The 16395-nt window shown below is 39.3% G+C and overlaps 1 protein-coding gene across 3 annotated transcripts; it reads right to left on the reverse strand.

The window, feature by feature from the left end:
* Positions 1–443: 443 nt before the first annotated feature.
* On the reverse strand, positions 444–3546 carry LOC117420912 (AP-5 complex subunit sigma-1-like). 3 transcript variants are annotated; one of them, XM_059034683.1, is made up of 3 exons: positions 3403–3546; positions 2557–2749; positions 444–1806 (listed from the first exon to the last, which is right to left on the reverse strand). In XM_059034683.1, exons 2-3 carry the CDS (start codon positions 2730–2732, stop codon positions 1377–1379), a joined length of 606 nt encoding a protein of 201 aa, XP_058890666.1. In that variant the 5' UTR covers positions 2733–2749; positions 3403–3546; the 3' UTR covers positions 444–1376. The 3 variants fall into 3 exon arrangements, with proteins under 3 accessions (XP_058890666.1, XP_033890551.1, XP_058890668.1); XM_034034660.3 differs by having other exon boundaries at positions 3408–3539; XM_059034685.1 differs by having other exon boundaries at positions 3318–3413.
* Between the last annotated feature and the right edge of the window lie 12849 nt (positions 3547–16395).

Below are 16395 nucleotides of genomic sequence, written 5' to 3' on the forward strand. Positions count from 1 at the left end.
ATGCTGACAGTAGAAGAACCGTGCAGAATTGCGTAAACTGCATTATTCTCCTACTGTAGGCATTCAATAGATGTATTAATTAAATTAGTGAAGTGTTCCCCCAGTGCATTTTATCAGCAATATGTAATAATCTAAAACATGCTATTTTAAAAACCAGAGAACTGCATTAATAGCTGCCATCTTTCAATGTGCCTTGCAGGATATTGTAAACATACAGTTCAAACCATATAAATGAACTGAGTTCACTTAAAAACTGCATTGTGAACAACTGACTCTGTCCTGAAATAAAATCCAAACGAAATTGGTCCCTTTGCTCGCAGATAAGTGTGAACAGCAAGCACATTGATGCATTGTTTCAAACTAAATGAACCATGCGTGAATGCAGCATTAAATTCATACTTACATTTTTACATACACCCAGAGAACCACCAATCCAATTGTGCTGATATTCTTTATCAGTCTTTATTAGAATGTATTCAGTGTATCAGGACCCGGGGGCATATTGACATGACTGACACTAATTAACACTTACATTTTTTTCATGTGCATCCATTTTTCACAAGACTGACAGCTCTTTTCTATCACAGCCATGTTTAAATGAGTGTTAACCAAGGCTTTATTAAAATCCACGTTCTTACCACTTATTGGCACTAAAGCAACGTTACCTTTCTTGCATTACAGAATTCTTGGTTCTTGATCTTTTTTTTTTATATATATTATGAAGATTCTGGTATGCTATAGAATCAACAATGCTGCTGCTTTCAGGTACCTAATCACTTCCAGTGCTGTAGGTCATATTCACTCTCATGGTGTTGCAGAAATTAGCATATGTGACCTACAAGAAGTGAATAGGTGCCTAGAAGAAATCCTAATAAAAGGCCTGGTCACAGTAATGGATTTTGCCCTTGGTCAGCCCTCCTTACAAGGCAGTCACATCAGGTAACATAAGTGCTGGACTGGGTATCAGGCAGATGTTCCAATCACATGCTGTCTGTTCTGACCAGACTTATTTACATACAAGCACAAAGAAGGAAGGATGCTATGAAAGCCCCAGAGTTAACTGCAGCACTTAAATACACAGATGGAGACAAGAGATCATTCCCACGTCAGAGTGGGTAGTGAGTAGTACAATTCCGTCACAAGCAATGCCCCAACTTGATTGAGGAATAATCCCACTGCTAACCGTACTGGCTTCAGGCGTCGCAGTGACTTTTGGGTTAGACAAGTTTACAGTTAACACGCACAAAATCAGGCAGTATCTGAACACCACCTTCCAGTGTGGCACCTGGACTGCATTTCTAAACATATTAACAACGGGCAGGGAAACATTTCACAAGCAGTTACTCAACAGCATTCCTCCCTGCTTCTGGGCTGTCTCACTTAGCCATGGAGGCAGCAAGCTCCTTGTCCAGGCTGTGGATGAAGCGGTGGTTGGCAAAGAGCAGCTGTCCATGTGGCAGGAACCTGTCGAGCAGCGCTTCTATGCGGTCTGCCTTGAGCAGGACGTCAGTGCCGGGGGGCCCCAGGAGGCGCAGGTGGTCCAGGCAGTGCTGGGTGAGGGTGCGCAGGCTGCTCTCGGCCAGCAGGAGGTTCTCGTGGGGCTCGCAGACTAGGCTGAACCCCAGGGACAGCACTCCCAGCCACAGCACCGTCTTCTCCCCCTGGAAGGGCTCTCCCGCCCCCAGTCGGAACATCCCACAGTCAGCCTCCTGCACGGCTGCCGCCTCATCTGAAGGAGGGGGGCAGGATTCGGGGGAGTGCTTCCCTGCTGCTTGACGGGACAGAGTGCATGCCGACTTCACCTGCCTGGGAGAAGATCTTTATTGGTTGGTTTCACAGAGCATGATTAGCACTTGTCCTGGACCACCTTTCCTCATGTAACATTAGGCAGGCTGCCTGGCTGTGAGCGGAAGAGCACTGCTTTTTTTCTTTTTGAAAGATTTTTTTTTTTTTTAGGTCTCGTGGCGTTCTTACTCTGCACCCTGCCCCAAAACAATGTGCTTAGAAAGTCAGGTCTCTGTTATTCTTCTATTTTGTGTCCCTAAGGTACATAGCGAAATTGGTTTTAGCTTTATGTAGATTGCTCAGAAAGAACTCAAATTCAGTACCTTGGTATCTCTGCATGATTTCAAGTGTGCATCGTTGAACACAAGGCTGTTCCTATTTTATACAATGCTTTATGCTTTTTGTGAGCTTGCTGATAAGGGCTTTGATGATGTAATCTTTTTTAACTGGGTGATGTGTTTCTGTCTGATATGTGATTGTGACAATGTTTTTTGCTGACTTACTTTTAAAAGCTTTAGATTTTTTTTTATCTCAAGTGACTTCCTGGTAAAATTAAAGGTTAAATTAAAATAATATGTACTATTTTGACAATTTTCAGTTCCAGTGGTTTGATTTCATATGCACAACAAATCAAAACAACAGAAGCAATGGGGTGTTCTAATACATTTGCACACTGCTGTCTGTTATTTATAATGTCTGATCTATGGCCACATGTGTGCAAGGAAAGGGAAAGCCACAGCTCCAGCTCGCCTCGGAGCGCTGTCTGCTCACCTGGCCACCACTGCCACCTGTTCCTTCTGCAGCAGCCTCTCTGCGCCTGGGACCAGCCCAGCAGGGAGCTGAACCAGGGGCTCGGAGTAGAAGGCCCGCGAGTACAGAACCCTGCACACTGAGGCAGAACCAGCGCTGCCCGGGCACAGGGTGTGGATCAGGAAGCTATGCACCATCCCGGCCACTCACATCCCTGCAATACAGCATTGATAAGGATCCATGCACCATCCCACAACTCACACCCCTGCAATTACCAGTACAAATCCTACTGCTGCTAGTAAGAAACAGCCAAAAGATTACTGCAAGTAATTTAACATCAGTGCTGAAGAAAAAAAATATATTGGCCTTAGTTTAGAAAAAGGGAAATGGCTAGTTATAGAATATATCAGGAATGTTTTTGTACAGCTACAGTATTAGCAGAAGTAAACAAAATAAAATACTGGAATTAACATCTGCCTTGATAGCATCTGTGTTTAACACTTGCCAAAACGTCGTCTGTTTCATTCAAATCGGAATTTATTTACATTTTGTATGAAAAGCTAAGAGACACAAGTTCATGTAAAGTGGTGTTTGTGTTAGTAAAGCACCACAAATGTGTAACCTCCGAAGAGCTGTGACTAGTTTAAACCTGTTCTTTCAAACTCGATTACAATCTTTGCTTTAACATCAACAAATAGCCCATACAGTAAATGTATATGTTTTTCATATTGCGGTACGCTAGTACCTCACATAAACCGATACGACTGAATTATAATTTTTACCATTATGTTTGGTTGCGTTGTTTGTCTTTTTATACATTCATAAATAAAACGTGTTTCTGTTAGAAACAATATTGAATATTACTACCTTACCGAATTTCCAGTCAAAGAAAGCACAAACGGCCCATCCTTTACAAGAGGAAGTCACTGAAGTACTCTGGGAGATAGAGTCCTCTCGAGTCAGAAATTGTGTTTTAATGAATGAGTCAGAGTGGAAATAAAAACTACAAATCCATAAATTCAATTGGTGAATTCGCTTTCAGCTGGCCTTGACGTCCAAGCTCCTATCCTCTGCGGTTCAAACACGACAGTTATACGAGAAGAACATACGAGGGCTGATTTTCTAAGTCTTTTATTCCAAACAGTAAAATTACTATTTTTTTTTTTTTTTCAAAACGATGAAAACACTTGTTAAGAGGTACACAATAAAACAAACGGATACATAAAGCAGGTATATAATAAAGCAGGTGTATAAATCAGCGCTATTGTTTTGTATTCACATATAGCATTCAAGATACTATGTATAGCAAGTACTGTGTTCTGTTAATTAACGTAAGTTTTTCTAAAGCGCAAAGGATGTGTGCCGTCGTAAAGCACTACCTTGAACTGACGGTAGGGGACAGTCAAGCTCTGACTGTATGCAGTGGGGAGGAATAAGTCTGCAGAGAAGTTTGAGCCATTCCTGAAGTTGAAGTCCACTGTTACCATCTACAAATATATATATATATATATATATGTATGTGTATATATATATATATATATATATATATATATATATATATATATATATATATATATATGTATGTGTATATATATATACACATACATATATATATATATATATATATATATATATATATATATATATATATACACAATACTGTGCAAAAGTTTTAGGCAGGTGTGAAAAAATGCTGTAAAGTAAGAATGCTTTCAAAAATAGACATGTTAATAGATTATATTTATCAATTAACTAAATGCAAAGTGAGTGAACAGAAGAAAAATCTAAATCAAATCCATATTTGGTGTGACCACCCTTTGCCTTCAAAACAGCATCAATTCTTCTAGGTACACTTGCACAAAGTCAGGGATTTTGTAGGCATATAGTCAGGTGTATGATTAACAATTATACCAAACAGGCGCTAATGATCATCAATTCAATATGTAGGTTGAAACACAATCATTAACTGAAACAGAAACAGCTGTGTAGGAGGAATAACTGGGTGAGGAACAGCCAAACTCAGCTAACAAGGTGAGGTTGCTGAAGACAGTTTACAGTCAAATGTCATACACCATGGCAAGACTGAGCACAGCAACAAGACACAAGGTAGTTATACTGCATCAGCAAAGTCTCTCCCAGGCAGAAATTTCAAGGCAGACAGGGGTTTCCAGATGTGCTGTCCAAGCTCTTTTGAAGAAGCACAAAGAAACGGGCAATGTTGAGGACCGTAGACGCAGTGGTCGGCCAAGGAAACTTACTGCAGCAGATGAAAGACACATCATGCTTAGTTCCCTTCGCAATCGGAAGATGTCCAGCAGTGCCATCAGCTCAGAATTGGCAGAAAACAGTGGGACCCTGGTACACCCATCTACTGTCCGGAGAAGTCTGGTCAGAAGTGGCCTTCATGGAAGACTTGCGGCCAAAAAGCCATACCTCCGACGTGGAAACAAGGCCAAGCGACTCAACTATGCACGAAAACACAGGAACTGGGGTGCAGAAAAATGGCAGCAGGTGCTCTGGACTGATGAGTCAAAATTTGAAATATTTGGCTGTAGCAGAAGGCAGTTTGTTCACCGAAGGGCTGGAGAGCGGTACACGAATGAGTGTCTGCAGGCAACAGTGAAGCATGGTGGAGGTTCCTTGCAAGTTTTGGGCTGCATTTCTGCAAATGGATTTTGGGATTTGGTCAGAATTAATGGTCTCCTCAATGCTGAGAAGTACAGGCAGATACTTATCCATCATGCAATACCATCAGGGAGGCATCTGATTGGCCCCAAATTTATTCTGCAGCATGACAACGACCCCAAACATACAGCGAAATTATTATTAAGAACTATCTTCAGCGTAAAGAAGAACAAGGAGTCCTGGAAGTGATGGTATGGCCCCCACAGAGCCCTGATCTGCTATAGCAGAAGAACTGTGGTTAGTTCTTCAAGATGTTTGGGCCAACCTACCTGCCGAGTTCCTTCAAAAACTGTGTGCAAGTGTACCAAGAAGAATTGATGCTGTTTTGATGGTAAGGGTGGTCACACCAAATATTGATTTGATGTAGATTTTTCTTCTGTTCACTCACTTTGCATTTTGTTAATTGATAAATATAAACTATTAACATGTCTATTTCTGAAAGCATTCTTACTTTACAGCATTTTTTCACACCTGCCTTAAACTTTTGCACAGTACTGTATATATATATATATATATATATATATATATATATATATATATATATATATATATATATTGTAACACAGCAGGGAGGGGGTTAGTGTCCTCCCTGAAGAAAACATGTGCGTATGCACATTTTGGTTAATTGTTTTATTATTTTGCTAATTGTTTATTGTTTAATTATCACCCGCACCTGATAGATATTGTAAATTAATGTCAGGTGCAGGGTATTTAAGACGTGCAGCTCCGCTGTGCGGGGCTGCTGAGTAGAAGGAGACAGAAGACGTGCTCTGTTTCCGAGCAGTCCTAATAGTAAGTATTGTGTTAAACCGGTTTGTTGTGTGTCAGGTAAACTGCTTAGCCGTCCTGCCAGTTAGTCAGGGAAATACCTGTGTAGTAAGCGCTCCAAGAGGAGCTAGGTGTTTATTTTGTATTTGTTTTATTTTTGTGTTTATTAAAATAATAGCGCGACAGCGCTGGAAACTCCATTCCTGTGTTCCTGGGTCGTAATTTTAAAGGGGCACGAACCCGAGTGAGTGCCGGTCGGTTACAATATATATATATATATATATATTCTGTATATACAGACGTGCTCAAATTTGTTGGTACCCCTCCACAAAAAACGAAGAATGCACAATTTTCTCTGAAATAACTTGAAACTGACAAAAGTAATTGGCATCCACCATTGTTTATTCCATATTTAATAGAAATCAGACTTTGCTTTTGATTTTTTATTCAACATAATATTGTAAATAATAAAACAAATGAAAATGGCATGGACAAAAATGATGGGACCGCTAACCTAATATTTTGTTGCACAACCTTTAGAGGCAATCACTGCAATCAAACATTTTCTGTAGCTCTCAATGAGACTTCTGCACCTGTTAACAGGTAGTTTGGCCCACTCTTCCTGAGCAAACTGCTCCAGCTGTCTCAGGTTTGATGGGTGCCTTCTCCAGACTGCAAGTCTCAGCTCTTTCCATAGATGTTTGATAGGATTCAGATCAGGATCATAGAAGGCCATTTCAGAATAGTCCAATGTTTTGTTCTTATCCATTCTTGGGTGCTTTTAGCTGTGTGTTTTGGGTCATTATCCTGTTGGAGGACCCATGACCTGCGACTGAGACAGAGCTTTCTGACACTGGGCAGTACGTTTTGCTCCAGAATGCCTTGATAGTCTTGAGATTTCATTGTGCCCTGCACAGATTCAAGGCACCCTGTGCCAGGCGCAGCAAAGCAGCTCCAAAACATAACCGAGCCTCCTCCATGTTTCACTGTAGGTATGGTGTTCTTTTCTTTGAAAGCTTCATTTTTTCATCTGTGAACATAGAGCTGATGTGACTTGCCAAAAAGCTCCAGTTTTGACTCATCTGTCCAAAGGACATTCTCCCAGAAGGATTGTGACTTGTCAATATGCATTTTAGCAAATTCCAGTCTGGCTTTTTTATGTTTTTTTATGGGTTTTCTTCCATGGAGTCCTCCTGGGTCTTCTTCCATGGAGCGCACTTTCGCTCAAAAAGTGACGGATGGTGCGATCAGAAACTGACGTACCTTCACCTTTGGAGTTCAGCTTGTATCTCTTTGGCAGTTATCCTTGGTTTTTTTTCTACCATTCGCACTATCCTTCTGTTCAATCTGGGGTCGATTTTCCTCTTGCGGCCGCGCCCAGGGAGGTTGGCTACAGTTCCATGGACCTTAAACTTAATAATATTTGCAACTGTTGTCACAGGAACATCAAGCTGCTTGGAGATGGTCTTGTAGCCTTTACCTTTACCGTGCTTGTCTATTATTTTCTTTCTGATCTCCTCAGACAACTCTCTCCTTTGCTTTCTCTGGTCCATGTTCAGTGTGGTGCACACAATGATACCAAACAGCACAGTGACTACTTTTCTCCATTTAAATAGGCTGAATGACTGATTACAAGATTGGAGACATGTGTGATGCTAATTAAAGAAACTAATTAGTTTGAAATATCACTATAATCCAATTATTTATGATCTTTTCTAAGGGGTACCAACAAATGTGTCCAGGCCATTTTAGAATATCTTTGTAGAATAAGCAATAATTCATCTATTTTCACAGCTTCTTTGCTTTATTCTGTGACATACCAAAGGCATGCAAGTATACATGATAAAATAGCTTTTAATTTCATCACTTTTCAGGAGGAATGAAGCATTATTTCAATGAGCTGTAAGGGTACCAACAAATTTGAGCACGTCTGTATATATATATATATATATATATATATATATATATATATACATCATTAGTCACGACAAAGATGTACCATACTACACAAGATTTCCTCCATCAAGAATGTGATGTTTTGTCAGGTTGTTCTGTTCTAAAGTACACTTTACACAAAATAAATAAACACATATATATTTCGAAATCACAGTGAAAGCATGGTAGAGCATAAGAAAGCATTGTAAAGGCCAACATATTAAAAATGGTAAACTATGGTACATGCATAGTATAGCATGGGGAAACTACAAATTATTCCTGCAGATTTACTGCCGGAAATGTTTATAAGGGCAAGTGCAATGCTATAGAAAAGAGATGCAGGCAATACGCAATACATGGTCATTTAGTATGAGTCTGATTAGTAATGGCACTCAAACCAGTAAAACAAAGCAGTGAGAGAACAATCGAAACCCTTACGAACCACTTCAGAAGCGTAAGTTATTGAGAGTTTTCAATTGTGCTGATACATCTTGTATCTTCAGAAATATGATAATGTACCCTCGCCTTCCTGATTTGGATAAGAACATTCTGACTGTAAGGCTTGCCCCTGCCGCTCATTAGACCGTGCACAGCACATGTCAGTTATTTCTGTGAATCTGGTAACAGGTCAGCCTGGCTCCCACCCCTCATGAGGTTTTTGTTGTGACAAACAAAGCACTGGAATGGGATCATAAATAGCTCTTCAAGGGAGGCCTGGGGACTTTCCTGTGCTCTGGAATGTGCTTTCCTCCTTCTTTCCATCTCTCCTTCCCTCCCTTCCCCTAACAGATGTAAAGGATTGCTCCGAGGGTGACCCTCACCTCCTTGGACTGCCTAACAGTGTGTGAAATGAAGCAATGAAAAGAAAGCAGCAGAATGTCAGGATGGGGTCAGCCTGCCAGTGCTGCAGAGCCCTTGATAAGCTGTCTCCAACCACAGAAGAGCTTGTATGTGTTTACAATTCAGCCACTGTGGTATTGGCTAGTGCTCACTTCACCCTTCTTACTATTCTGATTATTGTTTTGAAGCCCTTTTGTATATATTATGTTATGAAAAGGCACGGGATTTCAGGCATCCTAACAATGAGACGGAACCTTGAGGTCCTGCCAGGACTGAAAGGGTTAAACTGGATCTGTATCCATAGTCTATTAAACAAATGTTGTCTTTCTCTGTGACTTCAGTTTTGCAATGTGAAAGACATTCTAGTCAACATTTGTCATTGAATTTAGTATTTCTAAATTTAGCGGCATTGAGTTGTAGTACTTAATGGACGCATAGTTCCCAAGAAACACAAACTGAATATTTTTCATTTCAGTAACCTGGTGAAAATTGATTTAAAAAGTTCAGTAAAGGCCAACTAGAGACTCCTTTTTTAATTACATAACTTCATTTTGCAGTCTTCCACTTGACAAAACTATTTCAGGACTGAGAGGGTTACACTGCAGGATAAAGGCTTTTCCAGTTACCGGTTATCAGTTAAATGATCAGAGTAATGGTAATTATCTTCGATCGTATATTAATTGTGACTTTTCCTCCAGGTTCTTCCCCTCTCACATACATTGAATGTGTGGGTTTAAAGTTTATATACTGTACAGTAATGAAATTGTCATCTCTCATGTCCCCAGTACAGAATTTTCAATACGTGTTGCTTTTGCAAGCTTACAGTTCTCTTTCAGTTACTGCTGTATACATGGTTCTCAGATCGCTGATACTGGGTTTGATTACTGCACTGAATTCACTGGATCTCAGATCCAACTACAGAGCTCTGTATTGAATTGGGTGGCTCACAGATTCTCAATACTTAGTTCTCCATCCTGTTTTGTATTTGCTGGCTTTCAAGTTGTCTACAGTGCATTGGGTGTGTAGATCACCAGTACTTAGCTATGTATTGTACTTCATTTTCTCTTCAGTAAGGACTTATCTATATTAAATGCAGTCTCTCAGACCTCCAGTTAGTATTATGTGTTTAGCAGTTGCTTGCAGGGTGTTGGGGGGGGGGGGGGGGGGGGGGGGTTAGCCTTATCACTGAGAAGATAAAGAGAGAGAAAGATGTTGGGGGGGGGGGGGCTTCACATAAATTACGCATTTCTTTCACTTCCTTTCAAATTCACCTTCCAGCTCCAGTGTGAGAAGCAGTGTTCTTGGCAGACTCTCCAGTAATGTTTAACTACAGATACAAGCGCACTCGGATTCCTACAGGGTTAAGAGCAGTGCCCTAGTTAAATCAAGCAGGCTCCTCCTGCCATGACTGATTTGATTCAAATGCTCTCCATTCACCAGCAGCAGGACAGGAAACCCCTCAAATGGGATATCAATCAATACTTTTTCTTGAATTATTTATTTAACCAGTAGATTTACCCATTGAGACTGAGGCCTCATTTACAAGGGGGTCCTGGAAAACAATAAAGTGTCGGTTCGTTTGCCAAGTGAACTTTGTTGTTCACACTTCACTTCAAACGAACCGAACCATGCTAAGTGCAGAACCAACCCAATTAGTTATAATTTGATAAACTCTCGATTTTATACAAATGCGATTATGAGAACCTTCAGAGGGCAGTGTGGATTCTATGCTCTGCAGCAGCAGTACAGCTGTCCCAGTGGTTTTGTACCCATCTCTCTCCTAAGGGATAAGGTAAGCTTGAGGGGACAAAGGCATGTGTTTTATACAGAAATCTCCCAGTTCATCTGGAAGTGATTAAAGGTAAGTTGAAGCCCTGGGCTGCCAGTGAGATAATCCACTTTTTCCTCTTTCCGTAGCTGAAACATTTCAGCATTCAAGCTTCTAGTATTACAATCCAAGTTTCACTGCACACTTTCAGGTATGTTTTTGTTAGCTTGCTAATGTATGTATGTATGTATGTGTGTATGTGTGTGTGTATGTATGTATGTACTGTATATGTCCAGTAGTTGTCAGTAGATGTTTATACCATAAAGGTTAAGATTAGTTATTGATGAATCATGCCCTAATTGACTACTGTAGCTAAGCATTATGTAATGTCATGAGTGATTTAAGTTAATGTTTTAACCTAATATAATTCATGGATTACTGTGTAGAGACTCTTCAAGAGATTATTTTCCCTCATTGTAGAAATGCAGTGAATTAGGAAATAGCTGACATTATAAACTGTGTTTGCTTGAGCAGTTTATTGCTCATGAAAGTTATGCTGTGATAGTCTAGGAAAGGGTTAACGTCACTTCCTTCTTTATAGACCTGTTCCCAAGGGTGACAGTCCCTAACATTGTCATCATGGCTTCCTGAATGTATGGCTTTAGGTTTTCTCTGTGTTTTTCTGTGATTCGCCCTACAGTCAAAGTACTGGATCATTCTGGACTCTATTTTTAAATATAAGTTCATATGCGAGTAGCGGAGGGGTGTCTTCTGTTGTATAACATCTAGTTCAGGTAACATTTTTAAACGTGAAGGATTGTCTGTGCTGGGGATCCAGTTTGTTTATGGGTTTGGTTGCCAGCACTGCTCTTACACCTCATTTTAGTCAGCATTTGTCAGGGTTGGTTTCACACTATTGTGAAGACATGTGCTCAGATAGTTAATGCCTAGGGCTGAGTCCAATAAGCTTTGGGGTTATTAACTCTGTCACCTGACAAAAGATGTGTTTCTATTTATCAAGGTGTCTGTAGCTCCAGGGGCTGGTTTTTCAACAAATTTTGTAATCCTATCAAGGTTACTTTTACCTGGATCGTTTTGATCAGTTTTTTCAGAAAATGTCACTGCTGGGTTACTTTTATCCAGATTACAAATAATTATGATTTTTCTTTTTTTAAAGGAATCTCGATCACAGAATATAGGATTACAAAATCCGGATCACTGTCATCCAGATTACGTTTTGAAAAATTGTCCCTTGCTTATTTTGCCTACGGAAGTGGAGACCAGTAAAGATGCAACAAGGTAACGTCTGCTGTGCTGCGTGTGTCGCTGTTGAAATGGCAATTGTTACACACTGCCCTGTGAGCTTGTCCCATGCACTACACCAGTGATATTCAACCTTTTCATCTCAAGTGCCAGTGTTTCCAGCAGGGACCACCAGGTGTACCAGTATCTGTGTGCAATCTTAAACGGCTGTTATAAAACAGAGACATACCCCGTTACAACCAGTTTTCTCACTGAAAATGTGACGGCGTCATCTAATTATTTGACAAGAGTTCATCACCATCAACAACACAGAGTGGCTGCTTTGGTTCCGCATCAGTAACTTTGAAAGTTCACAACAAATACCTCTCTTCATAATTTCTCATGTCTCTGTGATTCAATGGTACACACAGATTGATACATTACAATGGTGTGATGAGGGAGTATTCTGGAATCTCATTTCTCTGTGATTCATTAATGCTTGCTAAGTTGAAGGCGGCTGATATATCCAAGATCTTTGGGTTTCAGTCAGAATTTAAAAGAATTCCAATCCAAGATCTTTGGGTTTCAATCAGAATTTAAAAGAATTCCAATCCAAGATGTTTAATGACTCAGCAGTAACAGTGTGGCTTGGTGACCCATTCCATATCATTTCCTACTGTTTCCAAACCTTTCCTTGTGTCTTGGTCTCTGAGCTGCTCCTCTCCACTAACCCTTCTTGTTTCTATTTCTTCACCATGTCTTTAGACCTCTGATTCCCTTCAGCCCTGGGATAAGTCTGGTTGCTCTTTGCTGGACTCTGTCCAAAGCCATAATGGAGAGTTATGCAGATCAGTGTTACTTAGACTTATTGAAATAAACACAGTATTTGAGGAATTGCAATAATACCCACTCAAAACCATGAACACATAAAAATCTAAAGGGACAGTAAAAAATAAACGAAGCCATGTAAATGTAACGTAAATGAATAAAAGGCATACAAAAACAGCTGGAAATGTACCACCCCAGTGCGTTTGATACTTAATGCTATGCCCTTGTTGAGTCACAACATGGAGGCCTGTAGTCAATCCACAGCAGGGTGACTGACTTGCAGGGGGGTGACGTGAGCACAGGAGGTGGGGGGGGCGTGGCACCTCACACCTCTCAGGAACAATCTCTGAAAGGTGCTAACTGTGTGAAGGTGTGACAGCTGCAAACTAACATGCCTAACAAGGTGCTGGGTGAGGCTGCATATCAGCTGCAAACTAACATGCCTAACAAGGTGCTGGGTGAGGCTGCATATCAGCTGCAAACTAACATGCCTAACAAGGTGCTGGGTGAGGCTGCATATCAGCTGCAAACTAACATGCCTAACAAGGCAGCAGTGTGGAGTAGTGGTTAGGGCTCTGGACTCTTGACCAGAGGGTTGTGGGTTCAATCCCCAGTGGGGGACACTGCTGTTGTACCCTTGAGCAAGGTACTTTACCTAGATTGCTCCAGTAAAAACCCAACTGTATAAATGGGTAATTGTATGTAAAAATAATGTGATATCTGTATAATGTGAAATAATGTATAATGTGATATCGTGTAACAATTGTAAGTCGCCCTGGATAAGGGCGTCTGCTAAGAAATAAATAATAATAATAATAATAATAATAATAATAATAAAAGGTGCTGGGTGAGGCTGGATATCAGCTGTAAACTAACATGCCTAACAAGGTGCTGGGTGATGCTGCATATCAGCCATTCCTCTTTTTAGTATCCTTTAACAAGTCTGTTTCATCTCCAGTGTGATGTATATTCTGGGTCAAGGCTTCACACAAGTGTCACAGTGGTGAATAGGAATTGTATACCCTTGTATAGCCCCTTCAGTCACTCCGTGTATGGATTGTTTTTTTCAAGGTTTTGGCAGGGCAACTTCTCGAACTCCATAGAGTTCACACAAACTGTTTTAAAATATGGAAAAATTAAAATAAAAAAATGGGTGTAAAATCTTTTAATAAATTAAATAAAAAAATACAAAATAAACATTTCCGGTTACAATTTATTTTAAGGGCTGTGTTTTGTTTTTGTTTCTGTTTATTAACTGTTAACAAACAGCTAATAAACATGTTAATGTACATTATTTATTTTCTGTTAACTGTTAGTAAATAATATATAATAGGCCAGCTAAAACTGCAAACACCAGAGCCCTATGGATGATCAATCAAACACCAGAGCCCTACGGATGATCAATACTCTGTCGATCATATGCTTGAAATCGGTTCAAATTGTTACTGTAGTAATGTTTAGCAAATTATTAACCCTAACCCTAATGTTTGTTAACAGTTAATAAACTAAAAAATTGCCCTTAAAATAAAGGGTGACCACATTTCCTTCTATATTTTGTTCTCTAAACTGTGTAATTAGTTTTGCACATTGTTAATTCATGCATGTGTTTATTTATTTAAATGAGTGATAATAACTAAGCCTTTAATACCCACTGTCTTACTACTTATCAGCTTGGGAAAACTCAGTGGTTCCTCCTTTTATTGTGATGCAAGACTTAATCAATAGTAAAGAAAACAAAATATGGTGTTTTTACTGACAGCGGTCGTCACATACAGAAAAACTATATACAAAGCCATGCATACAGAAAAACTATATACAAAGCCATGCATACAGAAAAACTATATACAAAGCCATGCATACAGAAAAACTATATACAAAGCCATGCATACAGAAAAACTATATACAAAGCCATGCATACAGAAAAACTATATACAAAGCCATGCATACAGAAAAACTATATACAAAGCCATGCATACAGAAAAACTATATACAAAGCCATGCATACAGAAAAACTATATACAAAGCCATGCATACAGAAAAACTATATACAAAGCCATGCATACAGAAAAACTATATACAAAGCCATGCATACAGAAAAACTATATACAAAGCCATGCATACAGAAAAACTATATACAAAGCCATGCATACAGAAAAACTATATACAAAGCCATGCATACAGAAAAACTATATACAAAGCCATGCATACAGAAAAACTATGTTTACGCAACAAAAATGTTATTGGCTATATTCTAAAACTGTATGCCTAATTGTATATTTACATACCCTGTACAGATTTAAAAAACGTATGTTTCTTATTCATCTTAATCTACTCTGAACATATCCATTTCATTTTTAAATTGCTGATTTTTGCATCACCACCAAACAGTTTTTGTGCAACATCTCCAGTATTAATAAAACTTTTTCTCATACGGTACTGAAGGTATGTCGAACACCGAGAATGGTTGACAGTGAAATAAAGGTATTTTGCAAGTTAGATCTGGGATGAGTAATGTTTTGTAATTATAAAAGGTCCATCATTGTTGGCAAGCAAATACATAAATACATCCAATAAATACATCCATGGGAAAACGACATACAACCCACTTCTTTACATGATCTAAAAATATATTTTTAAATACTGCAAAACATTTTTAATTACTGCATAACAGCATAAAACCAGCAATACATACCTTTGTTAGATTTTTTTTCTGAGGAGTTTCTTGTAATTTTTATAACATGGAGAGTATCGTATTCGTCTCTGAAAATCAGCCTTTGCAATTGCTTCAACATAAAACCTATGTCCTGAACAAAATGAAATGCATTTAACCTTATACACCACATAGTATGACTATTAAAATCTATTTCATAAGAACATAAGAAAGGTTACAAATGAGAGGAGGCCATTTGGCCCATCTTGCTAGTTTGGTTGTTAGTAGCTTATTGATCCCAGAATCTCATCAGCAGCTTCTTGAAGGATCCCAGGGTGTCAGCTTCAACAACATTACAGGGGAGTTGGTTCCAGACCCTCACAATTCTCTGTGTAAAAAAGTGCCTCCTATTTCCTGTTCTGAATGCCCCTTTATCTAATCTCCATTTGTGACCCCTGGTCCTTGTTTCTTTTTTCAAGGTCGAAAAAGTCCCCTGGGTTGATATTGTCAATACCTTTTAGAATTTTGAATGTTTGAATCAGATCACCGCGTAGTCTTCTTTGTTCAAGACTGAATAGATTCAGTTCTTTTAGCCTGTCTGCATATGACATGCCTTTTAAACCCGGAATAATTCTGGTCGCTCTTCTTTGCACTCTTTCTAGAGCAGCAATATCCTTTTTGTAGCGAGGTGACCAGAACTGAACAGGTTACCTGCTCAAAGGGCAGTTTGACAAGATTTACATTTTTTTAAATACAGTACAATTTAAAATCTCTATGGACAAGGAATCTCAATACAAAATTTCAAAAAACAATCAAAAGTGTTTGAATCTGTAATTTGACAGTCTGCCAAGTGGGCGTGTCTAACTGCAATTCATAATTATTTTATACTTCAACTATATAGTGATGCACAAAAGAAACGCAACACTCAGGTCTAATGTATTTAATCAAATATTTTAAACATAGATCTCAAACACAGTGAACAGAAATACAGATCAAAGAATCATGATAAGTTTCCAGTATGAAACATAACACACTGTCAAAATGAAGACATTACAAAGTTAGTATCGGGTATGACCTTGCTGAGCATTAACAGAATCCTGGCAGCATTGACGCATATACCTGATCCGCCACTCTTCCTGTGCAG

This window comes from Acipenser ruthenus, chromosome 1 (assembly GCF_902713425.1).
Source record: "Acipenser ruthenus chromosome 1, fAciRut3.2 maternal haplotype, whole genome shotgun sequence".
NCBI classification, from domain to species: domain Eukaryota; kingdom Metazoa; phylum Chordata; class Actinopteri; order Acipenseriformes; family Acipenseridae; genus Acipenser; species Acipenser ruthenus.